Raw genomic sequence first — 14,196 nt, forward strand, 5'->3', positions numbered from 1 at the left:
ACCCCTTTACTTTCAATCTCTGTGTGTCTTTCGATCTGAAATGAGTCTCTGGTAGACAATGTTATGTAAGGTTCTTGTTTTGTTATCCATTCAGTCATCATATCTATGTCTTTTGATTGAAGCGTTTAATCCATTTGCATTTAAAGTAATGATATTTATTGCAATTTTATTATTCATATTTTGATTTTTTCCCCTTCTTCTTAAAGAAGACCCTTCATCCTTTCTTGTGATACTGGTTTGGTGGTGGTGAACTCCTTTAGCTTTTTCTTGTCTAGAAGCTCTTTATCTATCCTTCAATTCTAAATGATAGCTTTGCTGGGTAAAGTAATCTTGATTATAAGTCCTTCCTTTTCTTCATTTTGAATATTTTATGCCAATCCTTTCTGACATACACATTTCTGTTGAGAAATCAGATGACAGTCTTGTGAGGACCCCCTTGTAGAAAAGTGACAGTCATTCTTTTGCTGCTTTTAAGATTCCTTCTCTGCTTTTATCCTTTGCCATTTTAATTATGATGTGTCTTGGTATAAGGCCTCTTTGGGTTCATCTTATTTGGGACTCTGTGGTACCTGAACCTGTATGTCTAGTTCCTTCACCTGGTTAGGGATGTTTTCTGGCATTACTTTTTCAAATAGATTTTTCAATTTCTTGCTCTCTCTCTTCTCCTTCTAGCACTGCCATGATATGAATGTTGGTATGCCTGAAGTTGTTCCAGATTCACTTTTCAGATTCTTTTTTCTTTTTGCTGTTCTGATTAGGTGTTTTCTGCTTTCTTATATTCCAAATTGCTGATTGATTGTCTGCTTCATCTACTCTCCTATTGATTCCATGTAATTTATTCTACATTTCAGTTAGTGTACTCTTCATTTCTGACTGGTTCTTTTATATGGTTTCTGTGTCCTTCTTTATGCTGTTTAATTTTTCAATAAGTTCATTAAGCATTCTTATAATCAGTGTTTTGAACAGTGTATCTGGTAGTTTGCTTGCCTCCATTTCATTTAGTTCTTTTTCTGGAGATTTTTCCTGTTCTTTCATTTGGGATCTGTTTCTTTGTCTCTGCATTTTGGCTGCTTCCCTATGTTTGTTTCCATGTATTAGGTAGAGCTGCTACATCTCCTAGACTTGGTAGAGTGGCTTTATGTAGTAGATGTCCAGTGGTGTAACCTCCCTAGTAACCTGAGTGCTCCAGGTGCACTCCCTGTGTGGACTGTGTGCAGTGTCCTGTTACAGTTGAGCTTTGATTGCTATTGACAGGTTACTGGGAGGAATTGACCCTAAGGTTGATTGGCTGTGAGAACTGGCTATGACTACAGTGGAGAAGTTTCTGTACAGGGGCTGACCCTATGGAGCAGGACTCACTCCAGTAGGCTTTGGTGCCAGATGAGTTTGCCCCTTGAGTGTGACACTTGTGGAGGTATTTGGGTTTTAATCCAGTGTAGTCTGAAGCTGTCTACTCGGTGCACTGGCTCTGTGGCCTTCCAAGGGATGCAAGGTCAGCCACTGCCTGTGCCCTGCCCAGGCCACCTGACATGAGCTACAGAGCGATCTGTAAAAGGCTACTTTTGCTGGCTTGGAGGTGCCTTGGAGAGGCCAACCTGAAAACCAAGGCTGACTGATGCTAGTGCCAGACCTGGGGTCACTTAGCAAGAGGGAAGGGGCATGCTGCTAGTTTGAGAGATTTTAGGAAAGTCTGAAGTCTGAGTCAAGAGAAGCTGTTTGTATCGAAAAGCCATTGGAAACAGCTTGGGTGGCCCGCAAGTTCGGTGGGACCAGGTCTCAGAGAATCACCAGGGAGGGACAAACAGTTAGCCAGGCTGATGGAGACTCAGATATGGCACCCACCTGCCAATTCTGTGGGGAGAGGTCCCAGAAAAGGAACAGTGGCCTTTGCCAGCACTACCAGTCTCAATGTAGCTTCTTCTTTATATCCTTTGTTATAACACTTTTGCTTAACTAGACTTCAGGCAGTTCTGAATAATGGTTTTCTATTTAGTTTGCATATTTTTTTTGATAAATCTGAGATCAGAAAGTATATTCAACCTTGTAGTCTAAAAACAATTATTTTAGCCCTAACCGGTTTGGCTCAGCAGATAGAGCATCGGCCTGCGGACTGAAGGGTCCCAGGTTTGATTCCGGTCAAGGGCATGTACCTGGGTTGCGGGCACATCCCCAGTGGGGGGCGTGCAAGAGGCAGCTGCATCGATGTTTCTCTCTCATCGATGTTTCTAACTCTGTATCCCTCTCCCTCTCCCTTCCTCTCTGTAAAAAAATCAATAAAAAATATATTTAAAAAACAAAACAAAAACCAATTATTTTAGGAAATATTTTGAAGGTAATGTTTGTTGTAGAAAATTTGGAAAATAAAGATAAGCACCCAAAAGAAAAAAAATTCTACCACTCAAAGTTAGTCACTAATAACACTGAGGTGTATACATCACCTCAGCTATGTAACTATATATATACTAGAGACCTGATGCACAATATTCGTGCATGGGTAGGTTGCCTGGCCAGCAACTGGGCTGAACTGTGGGGCAATCGGGGGGCCCCCACTGGCACCTGCCTTGGCTGGCCTGGGGCCTGGTGGCTTAGGGACAGCTCCTGAGTTGAGCCTCTGCCCCCTGGTGGTCAGTGTGCGTCACAGCAATCGTCGTTCTGCTGTTCGGCCGATTTGCATATTAGGTTTTTATTATATAGGATATATATACACTACACACACACACACACACACACACACACACGGATGGATAAACGGATTTTAGGGATTATACTATAAACGATGTCATCTAAATTTTGGCTCAAATATCACTTCCCAGAGACTTTTCATATCTCCTCAATAAATTTAATCATCACCCCCAACAAGTTAAGATGTTATCACTGCTTTATATCACTTAATATGGTTTAATATTTTGTTCATTTGTTTGCTTGTTGATTTATTGTTCCCTCAACACAAACAAACTCAATGTGTAGGGGCCTTCCTTAGCATGCTCACTATTGTATTCCTGATGCCTAGTAGAGTCCTTATGCACACAGACAAGGGAAATAATTATTTATCAAACAAATCAAAGAATACAGTGGTAAACTTCTTTTTCACTTTCAATATAACATGAACATTGCCCAATGTCATTAAATAAGTCTTCTACAATGATTTTTTAATGACTCTGTTGCATTTTATCTTATGGAAATATCATAATTTACTTACTAATTTATTGCTGGACATTTAGGTTGGTTTTCAAAATTTCATTATTAAATTGCTTCTAAATTTTAGAACTCCAATACTCTTCGGGATAAATCCTCAAGAGTAGAAGTTCTAGATCAAGGGCATTTTATTTCTTTTTAAAATTAAAACTTTAGCCCTAGCTGGTCGGCCTGCAGACTGAAGTGTCCCAGGTTTGATTCTGGTCAAGGACACGTACCTCGGTTGCAGGCTCCTCCCTGGCCTGGGCTCTGCTCAGGGCATGCAGGAGGCAACCAATTGATGTGTTTCTCTCACATCAATATTTCTCTCTGTCTTTCCCTCTCTCCACTCTCTAAAAATCAATGGGAAAATATCCTAAGGTGAGGATTAAAAAATAAATAAATAAATAAAACAAAAAAAAACACAAAAAAACAACTTTATACTACCCAGCAAAATTGAGACAATTTATATTTCTAATAGCAGAGTATAAATGCACCAATTAATTTGCTTGTATCCTGGGCACAATATTTTGTAAATCTTTGCATTATGTTAATGTGCATTTCTCTGAGAACTAGTGAAATTAAAACTTTTAAAAATGTTTTGAGACATTTGACCCAAAACTTCATCCTTTGACTTTCTCATCTTATCAGTGAAGAGAATATAAATATGTCTTGAAAGAAAAACATCATTATTTTGTGTAATTTTTAGTTGTGAATAGGGAGGGACAGATAAGAAAATATTCATACCACTGAATAAAATATATTAAGGCATTGTTCAATTTTCTTAGTAACATTGCCATTTTCTTGAGAATTCAACTTCCATTGTGCTCTCTTAAATGGTGAAAATGTAAAAAGAAAACTTACTTCCATTGTTTGATATACTGTAAGGGGTTAAGGTCGCATCCTGCATCAGTTAAGGCTTTTTTGTATTGCTCCAAGTCAGCCTAAAATAAGCAAAGAATGATATGACAAAAATTTTACTTTCATGAAAGAAAAGACCATATTGTTTGTTGTCATTTGATTATTCAAAAATAGTTAGACCAAAGGCATGAGTTTGAATTTGAGGAACCCAAGTGGAGTGGAGTTTTATCTGAAGTATCCAAATTGGGCACCTGAGACAAAAATCACATGTAATGAAAATTACCTTTGACATGCTCCCAAATCACCAATAAACACTGTTTTGTCATTCCTCAGTAAGGCCAATAGACTGTTTTTTCTCCACTATTGAAACAGATGGCCTTTCCTTAAGATAAGCATTAAATAAAAGATTTGGCTTGACCAAGACTATTCCAAACAAGACACACAAGAGAAATGACACTGACTGAGGGAACTGCAGATCCAGGTTTTCCCATCTCATATTCATTTTGAGGTCCAAATTCTTAACTGAATAGAAGCTGTCTTTCAATTTAAAAATCATTGTTTTCTCTTTCTTGCTCTTTTTATTTATGATGAATAAGTCTAGTTGAAACAGTATAATTTATAGGAGCTTATTAGCAGTGACTTCATTCTAAAAATTTTATAAGACAGAACCTTTAAGCACATCTTTAAGTAGTAATGTTTACTCTTTTGCATTTTTGAGGCTATTAATCTGATATTAGTCATCATAATTTGCTTCAAACCTCTTAATGGTCACTTAAAGTTATGAAAAAACATAATCCTTATCCTATATAATAAAGAGGTAATATGCAAATCAACCTTTAAACCCTCACAAGATGGCTGCCTACAACCAGGCCAGCAGGGGGGTTAGTGAGGGACGACCAAATGACTGAACAAGCAGGCTGCGTGGGGCAACCAGGCTGGCAGGGGGGTTAGTGAGGGACGACCAAATGACTGAAGCAGGCTGCTTGGGGTGACCAGGTTGGCGGGGGCAATTGGGGGCAACCAGGCCATCACGGGGGGGCAGTTAGGGGTGACCAGGCCACAGAGGGGGCCAGTTGGGGACGACCAGGCCACAGGGGGGGGCAGTAAGAGATGACCAGGCCGGTGGGGGGTGGGGTGCAGTTGGGGGCGACCAGGCTGGCGGGGGGGGGGGGGGCAGTGAGAGGCGACTACCCCGGCGGGCGCGGGGGGTGGTGGTGGTGTCAGGGTGACCAGGCCAGCAGGGAGGGGGCAGTTAGGGGTGATCAGACCAGCACACTGAGGCAGTGAGGGGCAATCAGGCCAGCAGGGGGGGCCAGTTAGGGGCGACCAGGCAAGCAGGCAAGCGATTAGGAGCCAGCAGTCCAGGATTGTGAGAGGGATGTCCAACTGCCGGTTTAGGCCTGACTGGGCCTAAACCGGCAGTCGGACATCCCCGTGGGATCCCGGATTGGAGAGGGTGCAGGCTGGGCTGAGGGGGACCCTCCCCATGCACGAATTTCATGCACCGGGCCTCTAGTCTATATATATAAAAGGCTGATATGCAAAATGTCCCCTTGGGAGTTCGACCCGGAGACCAGGAGTTCGATTGCTCGCTATGACGGACGCTGACCACCAGGGAGTGGTGTGGAACATGGTGGGAACTGTGCAATGGTGGCAGGTGGGTGAGGGAAGGAGGAGGCAGGGAGACAGGGAACCTGATCGGCCCTGAGCACCAGCCAGGCCTAGAGAAACTACCGGTGCACAAATTTCGTGAACCAGGCCGCAAGCAAAAAATAAATGACAATAAAATGATGTGGTCAAATTTTAAAAATCTTGAATTAAGTTTTTAAATCATATGTTCTTAAGAAAATATTATGAATAGGCTATGAGGATCCCCCAAAATACAGGTATACCTCTATTAATGAGAGAGTTATTTCTGAAAAGAATGTGACACTTTCTTACTGAAATAAAATAAAAGTCAACTATGTATTCCTAGGATAAAGTAAAATTGGCCGAAAACAAATGATGGGTTTAGTTTGCTGTTTTAACATGCCACACATTTTTTACCAAAAGCCTTGCAATATACCAGATATTTTTTAAAAAATCAATACTACCAGCAAAGGAAAAGAATTTACAAGAGCCATATCATTCTAGATGTCATCTGCGAGCTTCTTATGCTTTCTGAAAAGTTACCATTAGAATAAGTTAAGAGGTTTCTAACTCAACAAGACTGATACCAAAATCAGTGCTTTCCTTCAGAGTAAGTTAATGGCCTATACGTACTTAAAAAACTTTTTTTTTCTTCAAAAGTAGTTGATGGCTCATTACAGGAAAAAACCAAAACAATAAAATTACCCACAATCCATACTTTCAGTAAGAAAAAAAAAACCTAGAAGGACCCTTTATCATTTTCCAATCATTCTTAGGAACTTATTCTAATATAAAAGTAGTTATTTTATTGCAATACAAAGTATCTCAACTTTATTTTTATATGAATCATGCGACATGAATCTGAAGTTTACCAAAATCTTATTAAATTACAATCTTTACAGGACTTTTTGAACACTGCATATTTTCCTTCAAGCGACTCCTCTTCTATAATGGATATTAGTTTTAAAACAATCTTAAAAAATTACCAAATTTTTACTTGAGGTTAAAGATAAAATCTTTGGAAGGCAAATAAATAATAGTAGCTACCACTTAAAGAAATGGAACTTTTGCCCTGATTGGTGTGGTTCAGTTGGTTGGGTGTTGTCTCATGCACTGAAAGGTTGGCGGTTCGATTCCTGGCCAGAGCACATGCCTGGGTTGCAGTTCGGTCCCTCATAGGGGGCGTGTGGGAGGCAACCAATTTATGTTTTGCTCTCACATTGATGTGTCTTTCTTTCTCTCCCCCTTTCCCTTCCTCTCTCCCTAAAAATCAATTAAAAATAATAATCAAAATACAAAAAAGAAATGGAACTTTTAAGATCATCACATCATGAGAAATAGTAAAAACAACCTTTCAAAAAGCATAGCAAACTTGGTTAACTTAGTTTAGAATAGCTATTTTCTAGAAATAAAAATTTTGGCTACTTGAATTCAGTTCATATTCCAACAACTTAAAAGGGGTCAGACATTTAATGAGAGGATAGTTTTCTTGGTGGCAATAAACACTGTTATAAAACTCATCAGTAAATGGAACCAGCCTTAACAAACTATTTTTCTTTTAAAGAAAGAAATAAAGTCATTATTTGGCCATAGTGATTTTTACCTCTATTTTTGAAACAAAACACATTCCCTCCCCCCCCCCCGCCTGCCCAATAAATGAACAGAGACCATACCTCAGAAGGTGCCTGCTGTGTGCTTATATAATAGATAAGAAACAGTCTCATTTTATCTTCTGGAGTTCCTGCTACATAGGGGAAAGCAGAATTTTAAAAAACCCTCATAATTCTGGGTATTTAGTCAACACAGGTATATAAAAAATCAAGGCATATCTAAATGTGAATCTAGATTTAGCTGATTTAAGGTTATAAACATTTTAATTACAACCAGATAAAATACAGATATGGAAAAAATTTAAATGCTTTGGAATTAAAGAGATGGGATATAGAAGTATCTCCATTCTTTCTTCCATACTGTACTTTATATTGAGATTTACAGGAGACTACTGAGATGAAAAGGGGATGTTAGTAATATTTACGGAAAGACAACCGGCATAAAAATGGGACTGTCCTGGGACACAAGTTGTGTGGTCACCCTAGGTATTAGGTTATGAAATCTTGCTGCCTAAAATCATCTAGATCAGACTAAGGGCATACTTTTCAAATTGGGATAATTAAATATAATGTCTCCTCTTTCTGAAGGGCATTATATTACATTTAATACATTTATATTAAACACTAATGTACTGTGCATAACATATTTGTCTAAAATTTTAAGACAAAACATAAGATTTTAAAGAAATTTCTTGCTTGCAGTGGGTGCCTTGGGCTACTACAACTCCTATTACCTATAGCCCAAAACTGTCCAGAGAAACTAACTTATTCTCCCCTCTGCTACAGGGTTTACTTGGGTGAAAAGTGATAATAGTCATAGGTAACTCAGTTTCACTACTCAACAAATGACAATATGCACTCTCACTTCAAATTGTGTCCTAATACTCAAGAAATCGAATTGTTATACTTTATTACAGAATAAAAACAAGAACTTTTTCAAATTATGACTGATGAACCATCAATTTTTTTAATATGGTTAGAATCTAGACACCCATTCTTAAATTATCCTCACTCCCTATATATGACAAAGAATGGTGACAAAGATCTTTCTCCAAAGTTCTCATGTTTACAAATAAATATAGTATCTTGGACACTTTGAATATTAGGTTGAGATTCATGGTCTTGGTTAAATCCTAGGAAAAGCTGACATTTTTGTTTTAGCAGGTAATTAGCCTGCTGGTTCAGGCCAAAGTTCCTACCACCTTCCTGTGGGTTGTGGTTCCATCACTGATTCTATTTTCAAACCCGTTTGCAGTGCTATGGGGATGTGTCTCACTGCCCAGTGGACAATAGGAGAACTGGGAGATCACGTAGCCCTTCACCTCTTAGTCTTTGGAAGGTTGTTTAGGATCAGATTCCCATATAGGCAGTTCAGAGGTGAGCCCAGGAATTCATAAACAATTTGATGGGGTTGCTTTTCTGAGCTCCTTCCTGGTTCTTCTGCAATCTTCCTGGTTCTTCCCAGTTCCCTTAGCCCTTCCTTTTTGGTGCTCCAGCCAAAAAGCTTTGGCTCTAGTTACCCTGCTCCATTGTGCATTTCCTGTAACTGACTAAGCAGCTTGAGGAAATAGAGAAAAAGAACAACAGGGCTTGCTTTAGGCCAGTGATGGCGAACCTATGACACGCGTGTCAGAGGTGACACGCGAACTCATTTTTTTGGTTGATTTTTCTTTGTTAAATGGCATTTACATATATAAAATAAATATCAAAAATATAAGTCTTTGTTTTACTATGGTTGCAAATATCAAAAAACTTCTATATGTGACATGGCACCAGAGTTAAGTTAGGGTTTTTCAAAATGCTGACACGCCGAGCTCAAAAGGTTCGCCATCACTGCTTTAGGCTCTTGGGACCATAGCTTCTAAGGTAGTAGAGAAAGGGTCCTCTCCCTCAGAGTTTTAGGGGCCTGTGGTGGTTCCCTGCTGTTGCTTTTAATATTCTCAGCATCTAGTAGCATAGCCTTTTTCTCACAGAAGGCACACATTCTGTTTAAAGAAGGAACAGCTCCCATTCTTCAAGGAGAAACATTTTATAGTTGCTATGTGCTAATAAATGCCCCAAACCTCTGCTAAGGTTTTTAAGAGTCCTGATGGTAAGGACTATAGAGCATCCAAATACTTAACATGAACGTGAATCACAGGGGAACCAAATTGCAATTGTATCTTTACAGTTACAAGTACTCTAGAGCTTATAGCCACAGCCTGGATCTTCTTGTCACACATAAGTTTCTACTGTAACTGCACTCTATTTTAAAGTCAGAGTGTCCAGCTCATTATATACTTTCTTTCCCCATCTCAGCCCTGGAATCCTAATGTAAAATGGTATTTATAAGCTAAAATCTTTACTATTGGGGTATTGTTGCTTCCAGCCCTGCTCAATTGGCAGAGCTAGATAATACATATATAGGATGACCCCCAAAATTTATCTATACTTTGAATAATTATAAAGGCAATGTTTATTAAAATGATTTCATTTTCAAAACTGTGCTATCAGCAGCTGTTCAAGTGTGTATACATTTTTTGGGGACACCTGTATAAGTGTGTACACACACACACACACACACACAAACATCTGTATTTCTCTATCTGACAAATACATAGTGAAAACACTAAGTCCATACCAACACCTACAATTCCAACCCAACATTCCAGGATTCATTCTAGTCCTCTCCCTTTCCTATTTATAACTTCCTTCTCCAAGGAGAAACCTGGCTCCCGTTATATTATCTAATATATTTTACTTATTTAACCAGCTCCTTGTATGTAACAAATATCATATCTCTGCTGCCATCCTGGCCTGCATGGAAGCCTTTTCACTCCACTTGGACACTGATTCCCTACAATGGACCCAACATGCCTGGCCATGCTGCTCACCCATTTGGGCTGATGTTGGGTTGACTCCTGTGCAGCGACCTATTAGAGCTCTTACACCCGTGTTTCCACCTGTGGACACTGCTCACTTCACTCGGACTTTAATACCTTATACAAATTATCAACGCTCCCATTACCTACATGTAGATGCCCTTCTAATTTTGCTCAGGTTCCAACATCTTGTTCTGGTCGAAAGTGACACAAGACTTCTGCTTTGCATAAATGCCTACATTGCTCAGCCTTATTTAATGTCTTTAAAAATAAACTGTTTGAGAAAGTAGGGGGAAAGGACAATGAAAGGTTCCGTTTGCCCTTTTATCAACACACTATTTGTTTTAACTTTACTCAAAAGTTCTTGTAAATAACTCTGAAGTAATGGACTTATGTATATTTTGCACTTTTTCATTGTAAAGTATAAATACTTAAGATGCTATGCTCTCACTACAAATCTAGCTTTTTAAAAGTGTGAGCAAGCCCGGCTATATGGCTCAGTGGTTGAGCGTCAATCCATGTACCTAGAGGTCGCTGGTTCAATTCCTGGTCAGGGCACATGTCCAGGTTTAGGGTCAAACCACAGTAGGGGGCATGCAGGAGGCAGCCGATCAATGTTTCTTTCTCTCTCTCTCCCTCTCCCTTCCTCACTCTAAAATCAATAAAAACATATTTTTTAAAAAGTGAGAGCAATACTTATGGCTTCTCAGAAGTTGTATGAATAGAATATTTAATTACAAATAATTTGGATGTTTTAAAATTACTTTTTAATTTGAAATAAAGTCAAAAGCTCATACCAGCCCAGCCGATGTGGCTCAGTGGCTGAGGGTCAACCTATGAACCCAGAGGTGGCAGGTTCAATTCCTAGTCAGGGCACGTGCTTGGGTTGTGGGCTTAATCCTCAGTAGGGGGCATGCAGGAGGCAGCCGATCAGTGATTCTCTCATCATTGATGTTTCTCTCGCTCTCCCTCAAAAAATAAAAACATATTTAAAAAAACCCCTCATACCAAAACTCTAACTCAAAAACCATCATCATCAGATGAGTAACTTTTGTGCGAAATATGAGATGAGTAGAGCTTATATCCTTTTTATTCATTTTGGAAAAGGGCTGAGATTTGAACTGCTAACTATTCTGAAATGATCAATAACTCTCTAAAGTTTAGAGATTTTAATAGGCTAAAACCCTATGTAGATCCTATGATTATTATAATTGAAAGCAATAATTAAATTACATTTCCAAATACAAAGAATATTATCTTAAGAAAATCTAACATACAAATATTTAGATGAATATAAAATACTAGAGGCCCGGTGCACAAAAATTTGTGCACTCGGGGGGTGGGGAGGGGGGGTCCCCCAGCCCGGCTTGTGCCCTCTCGCAGTCTGGGACCCCTCGGGAGATAACGACCTGCTGGCTTAGGCCTGCTCCCGGGTGGCAGAGGGCAGGCCCAATCCCTAAGTGCAGCCCCTGGTCAGGCTCAGAGCAGGGCGGATCAGGGGGTTGGGGCGCTGCACCCTGTCACACTCAGGGCAGGGCCAATGGGGAGGTTATGGCTCTACCCTGTCACACACAGAGCAAGGCCCGTGGAGGGGGGTTGGGGCGCCACCCTCTATCACCCACAGAGCAGGGCCAATCAGGGGGTTGGGGCGCTGCCACTGTCACACTCGGGGCAGGGCCGATGGAGAGGTTATGGCTCTACCTGTCACACACAGAGCAGGGCCGATCAGGGGGTTGGTGCGCTGCACCCTGTCAAACACAGAGCCTCAGGGCAATCAGGGGATTGGGGACCTCCCCCCTATGAGGCACAGAGCAGGGCTGATCAGGGGGTTGGGGCACCTTCCCCTGTCACAAACAGAGCAGGGCGGATAGGGAGGTTGTGGCCCCGCCCCCTGTCACACACAGAGCCACAGGGCGATCAGGGGGTTTGGGCGCTGCCCCCTGTCACGCTGATCCCGGTGCTGGGAGCCTCGCTGCTCCGCTGATCCCGGTGCCGGGAGGCATATTACCCTTTTACTATATAGAATAGAGGCCTGGTGCATGGGTAGGGGCTGGCTGGTTTGCCCTGAAGGGTGGCCTGGATCAGGGTGGGGGTCCCCACTGGGGTGCCTGGCCAGTCTGGGTGAGGGGCTGAGGGCTGTTTTCCGGCTGGCGAGTGACTGAAGCTCCCAACCGCTCCTTGTTTTCTTTTTTTTTTTTTTTTATTCTGGGCCAGCTTTAGCTCTGAGGCCTCGCTGCTGAAAACATCGATACAATGTTGCGGTCCGGCTGGCTTTCAGTCCGGCTGGTTTCTGGGGTTTTAGCTTCTTGTTTGCAACATAGTACATAGTTGCTTAGAGTTGCAGCTGAGAGGCTGGCAAGTTAGGCAGGGAACGTTGGAGTCCGCCTTCACTGGAGCAAGCAAGCCTCCCTGCTCGCTTCAGTGCATGGCTGCCGGCCACCATCTTGGCTGACAGTTAATTTGCATAAGGATATGCTGATTAGCCAATGGGAAAGGTAGCGGTCGTACGCTAATTACCATGTTTCTCTTTTATTAGTGTAGATAAAGGGACTGACTAAAGAGTTTCTTTAAAAGTGAATTCCCTAAGTATTTAAAATAGAATTCAGTTTTAGATACATCTTTTTAGAAAACTCTAGGTTTAAACCAAATTATTTAGAAAATATATCACTTAGAGACACCTGCTTTGAATGTTATACCACCTTCAAATCTTCCTGGACCAACAGAAATTGAGCTTCAGATGTAGCACTCTAAATGAATATAAAAAGTGCTTAACTACCACTAAAGAAAAGTTCAATGAAATAAAATGCAAATTATTTTTCTTCTTTATGAACTGCTATGCTACAAACTTCTCAATAGAAAATAGTTTAATTATCTCATTATTAGCATAAATGGTTAGAAAAAATAATTCTATTCAGATTTTACTAAAATTGAAAATGCTGGATTCACCTGATATGAAACTTACATTAACCTCAAATTTATGGTACATACCATCAGGGTCTGATATTATATCTAGAAGAGATTTATCCAGAGTAGTTTTGCTCATTATTTTTTCTTCATATTCAAAATATACATCTAGTTTTCTTGCCTGTTTCAAAATAAATATTAGATTAGAATACCTCAAGTAATAAAAACACATTAAGGGCTCCTCAGCTTACAAGTTTTATTTTCTATGATCAATTTTAAAAGCAAACGTTCATTTCCTAATAGAATTTATTTTAAAGTTTCTTACTTCTGATCATATACTTTATGTAAAAAAACAACAACCAGATTGGCCCTTTGTTTACCATATTTGAATTATAAACTCCAATTTAATTGTCATATTTGTATTAGCAAAGATAAAAACCACACAAATCTCAATTACTGTATAAATCAGTAACTAGCATACAAATAATATTGTATTCCATGCAAATTAGTGGTCATGTTATGGTTATATATATTTTTGTGAACAAATCTACATATTTTTATCTTAACTGAATAGAAAGTTACCCTAAATTATTTTCAATGGTTTTTAAATAAAACTGTTTTTCCTCATTAATAGCCCCACTTAATACTTTGTAGTTTTAGATATTAGAAAAGTAGTCAAGCTTAGCTTTTTGGTATCACACCTTTTCCCAAATTAAAAATTTGTTGAATAAAATTATCCAAATGAAATTAACATGTTAGGATCCTCAAAAGGAAATAAAAATTATTACCAACTATCTATTAAATTATGTTTCAGATAATATATAAGAGAGAAAAGAACATGTTTTCTATTGAAGGTATTAATCAAAGACAGTGATTTTCAACCTTTTTCATTTCATGCACACATAAACGAATTACTGAAATTCTGCAGCACAACAAAAATATATATTTTTGCTGATCTGACAAAAAAACCCACAGATATAATATTGGTTCATTCACACTGGATGGCTATTACTGTGTTGGCTGTTGTCATTTTTTTATTTGACAATCTAAGGGAAAAGAGGTCAGTGCCCCTGACTAAATAGTCAGGTATTGCATGTTTTAAGAATTCTTGCTTGACACTGATAAAAAGTCACTGCTCAAAAGGGAATAGAAACCAC

At 39.6% G+C, this 14,196-nt stretch overlaps 1 protein-coding gene across 1 annotated transcript in view; it reads right to left on the reverse strand.

The window, feature by feature from the left end:
• SCFD1 (sec1 family domain containing 1) overlaps nucleotides 1-14,196 on the reverse strand; it is a 121,357-nt gene that overhangs the window by 44,162 nt on the left and 62,999 nt on the right. The window contains exons 15-17 of the mRNA XM_006085855.3: nucleotides 13,124-13,220; nucleotides 7,338-7,408; nucleotides 4,039-4,118 (exon numbers count right to left, since the gene is read on the reverse strand). Coding sequence (XP_006085917.1) covers nucleotides 4,039-4,118; nucleotides 7,338-7,408; nucleotides 13,124-13,220 — 248 coding nt within the window. The remainder of the gene's footprint in view (nucleotides 1-4,038; nucleotides 4,119-7,337; nucleotides 7,409-13,123; nucleotides 13,221-14,196) is intronic.

Source organism: Myotis lucifugus, unplaced genomic scaffold (genome assembly GCF_000147115.1).
Source record: "Myotis lucifugus unplaced genomic scaffold, Myoluc2.0 scaffold_22, whole genome shotgun sequence".
NCBI lineage: Eukaryota > Metazoa > Chordata > Mammalia > Chiroptera > Vespertilionidae > Myotis > Myotis lucifugus.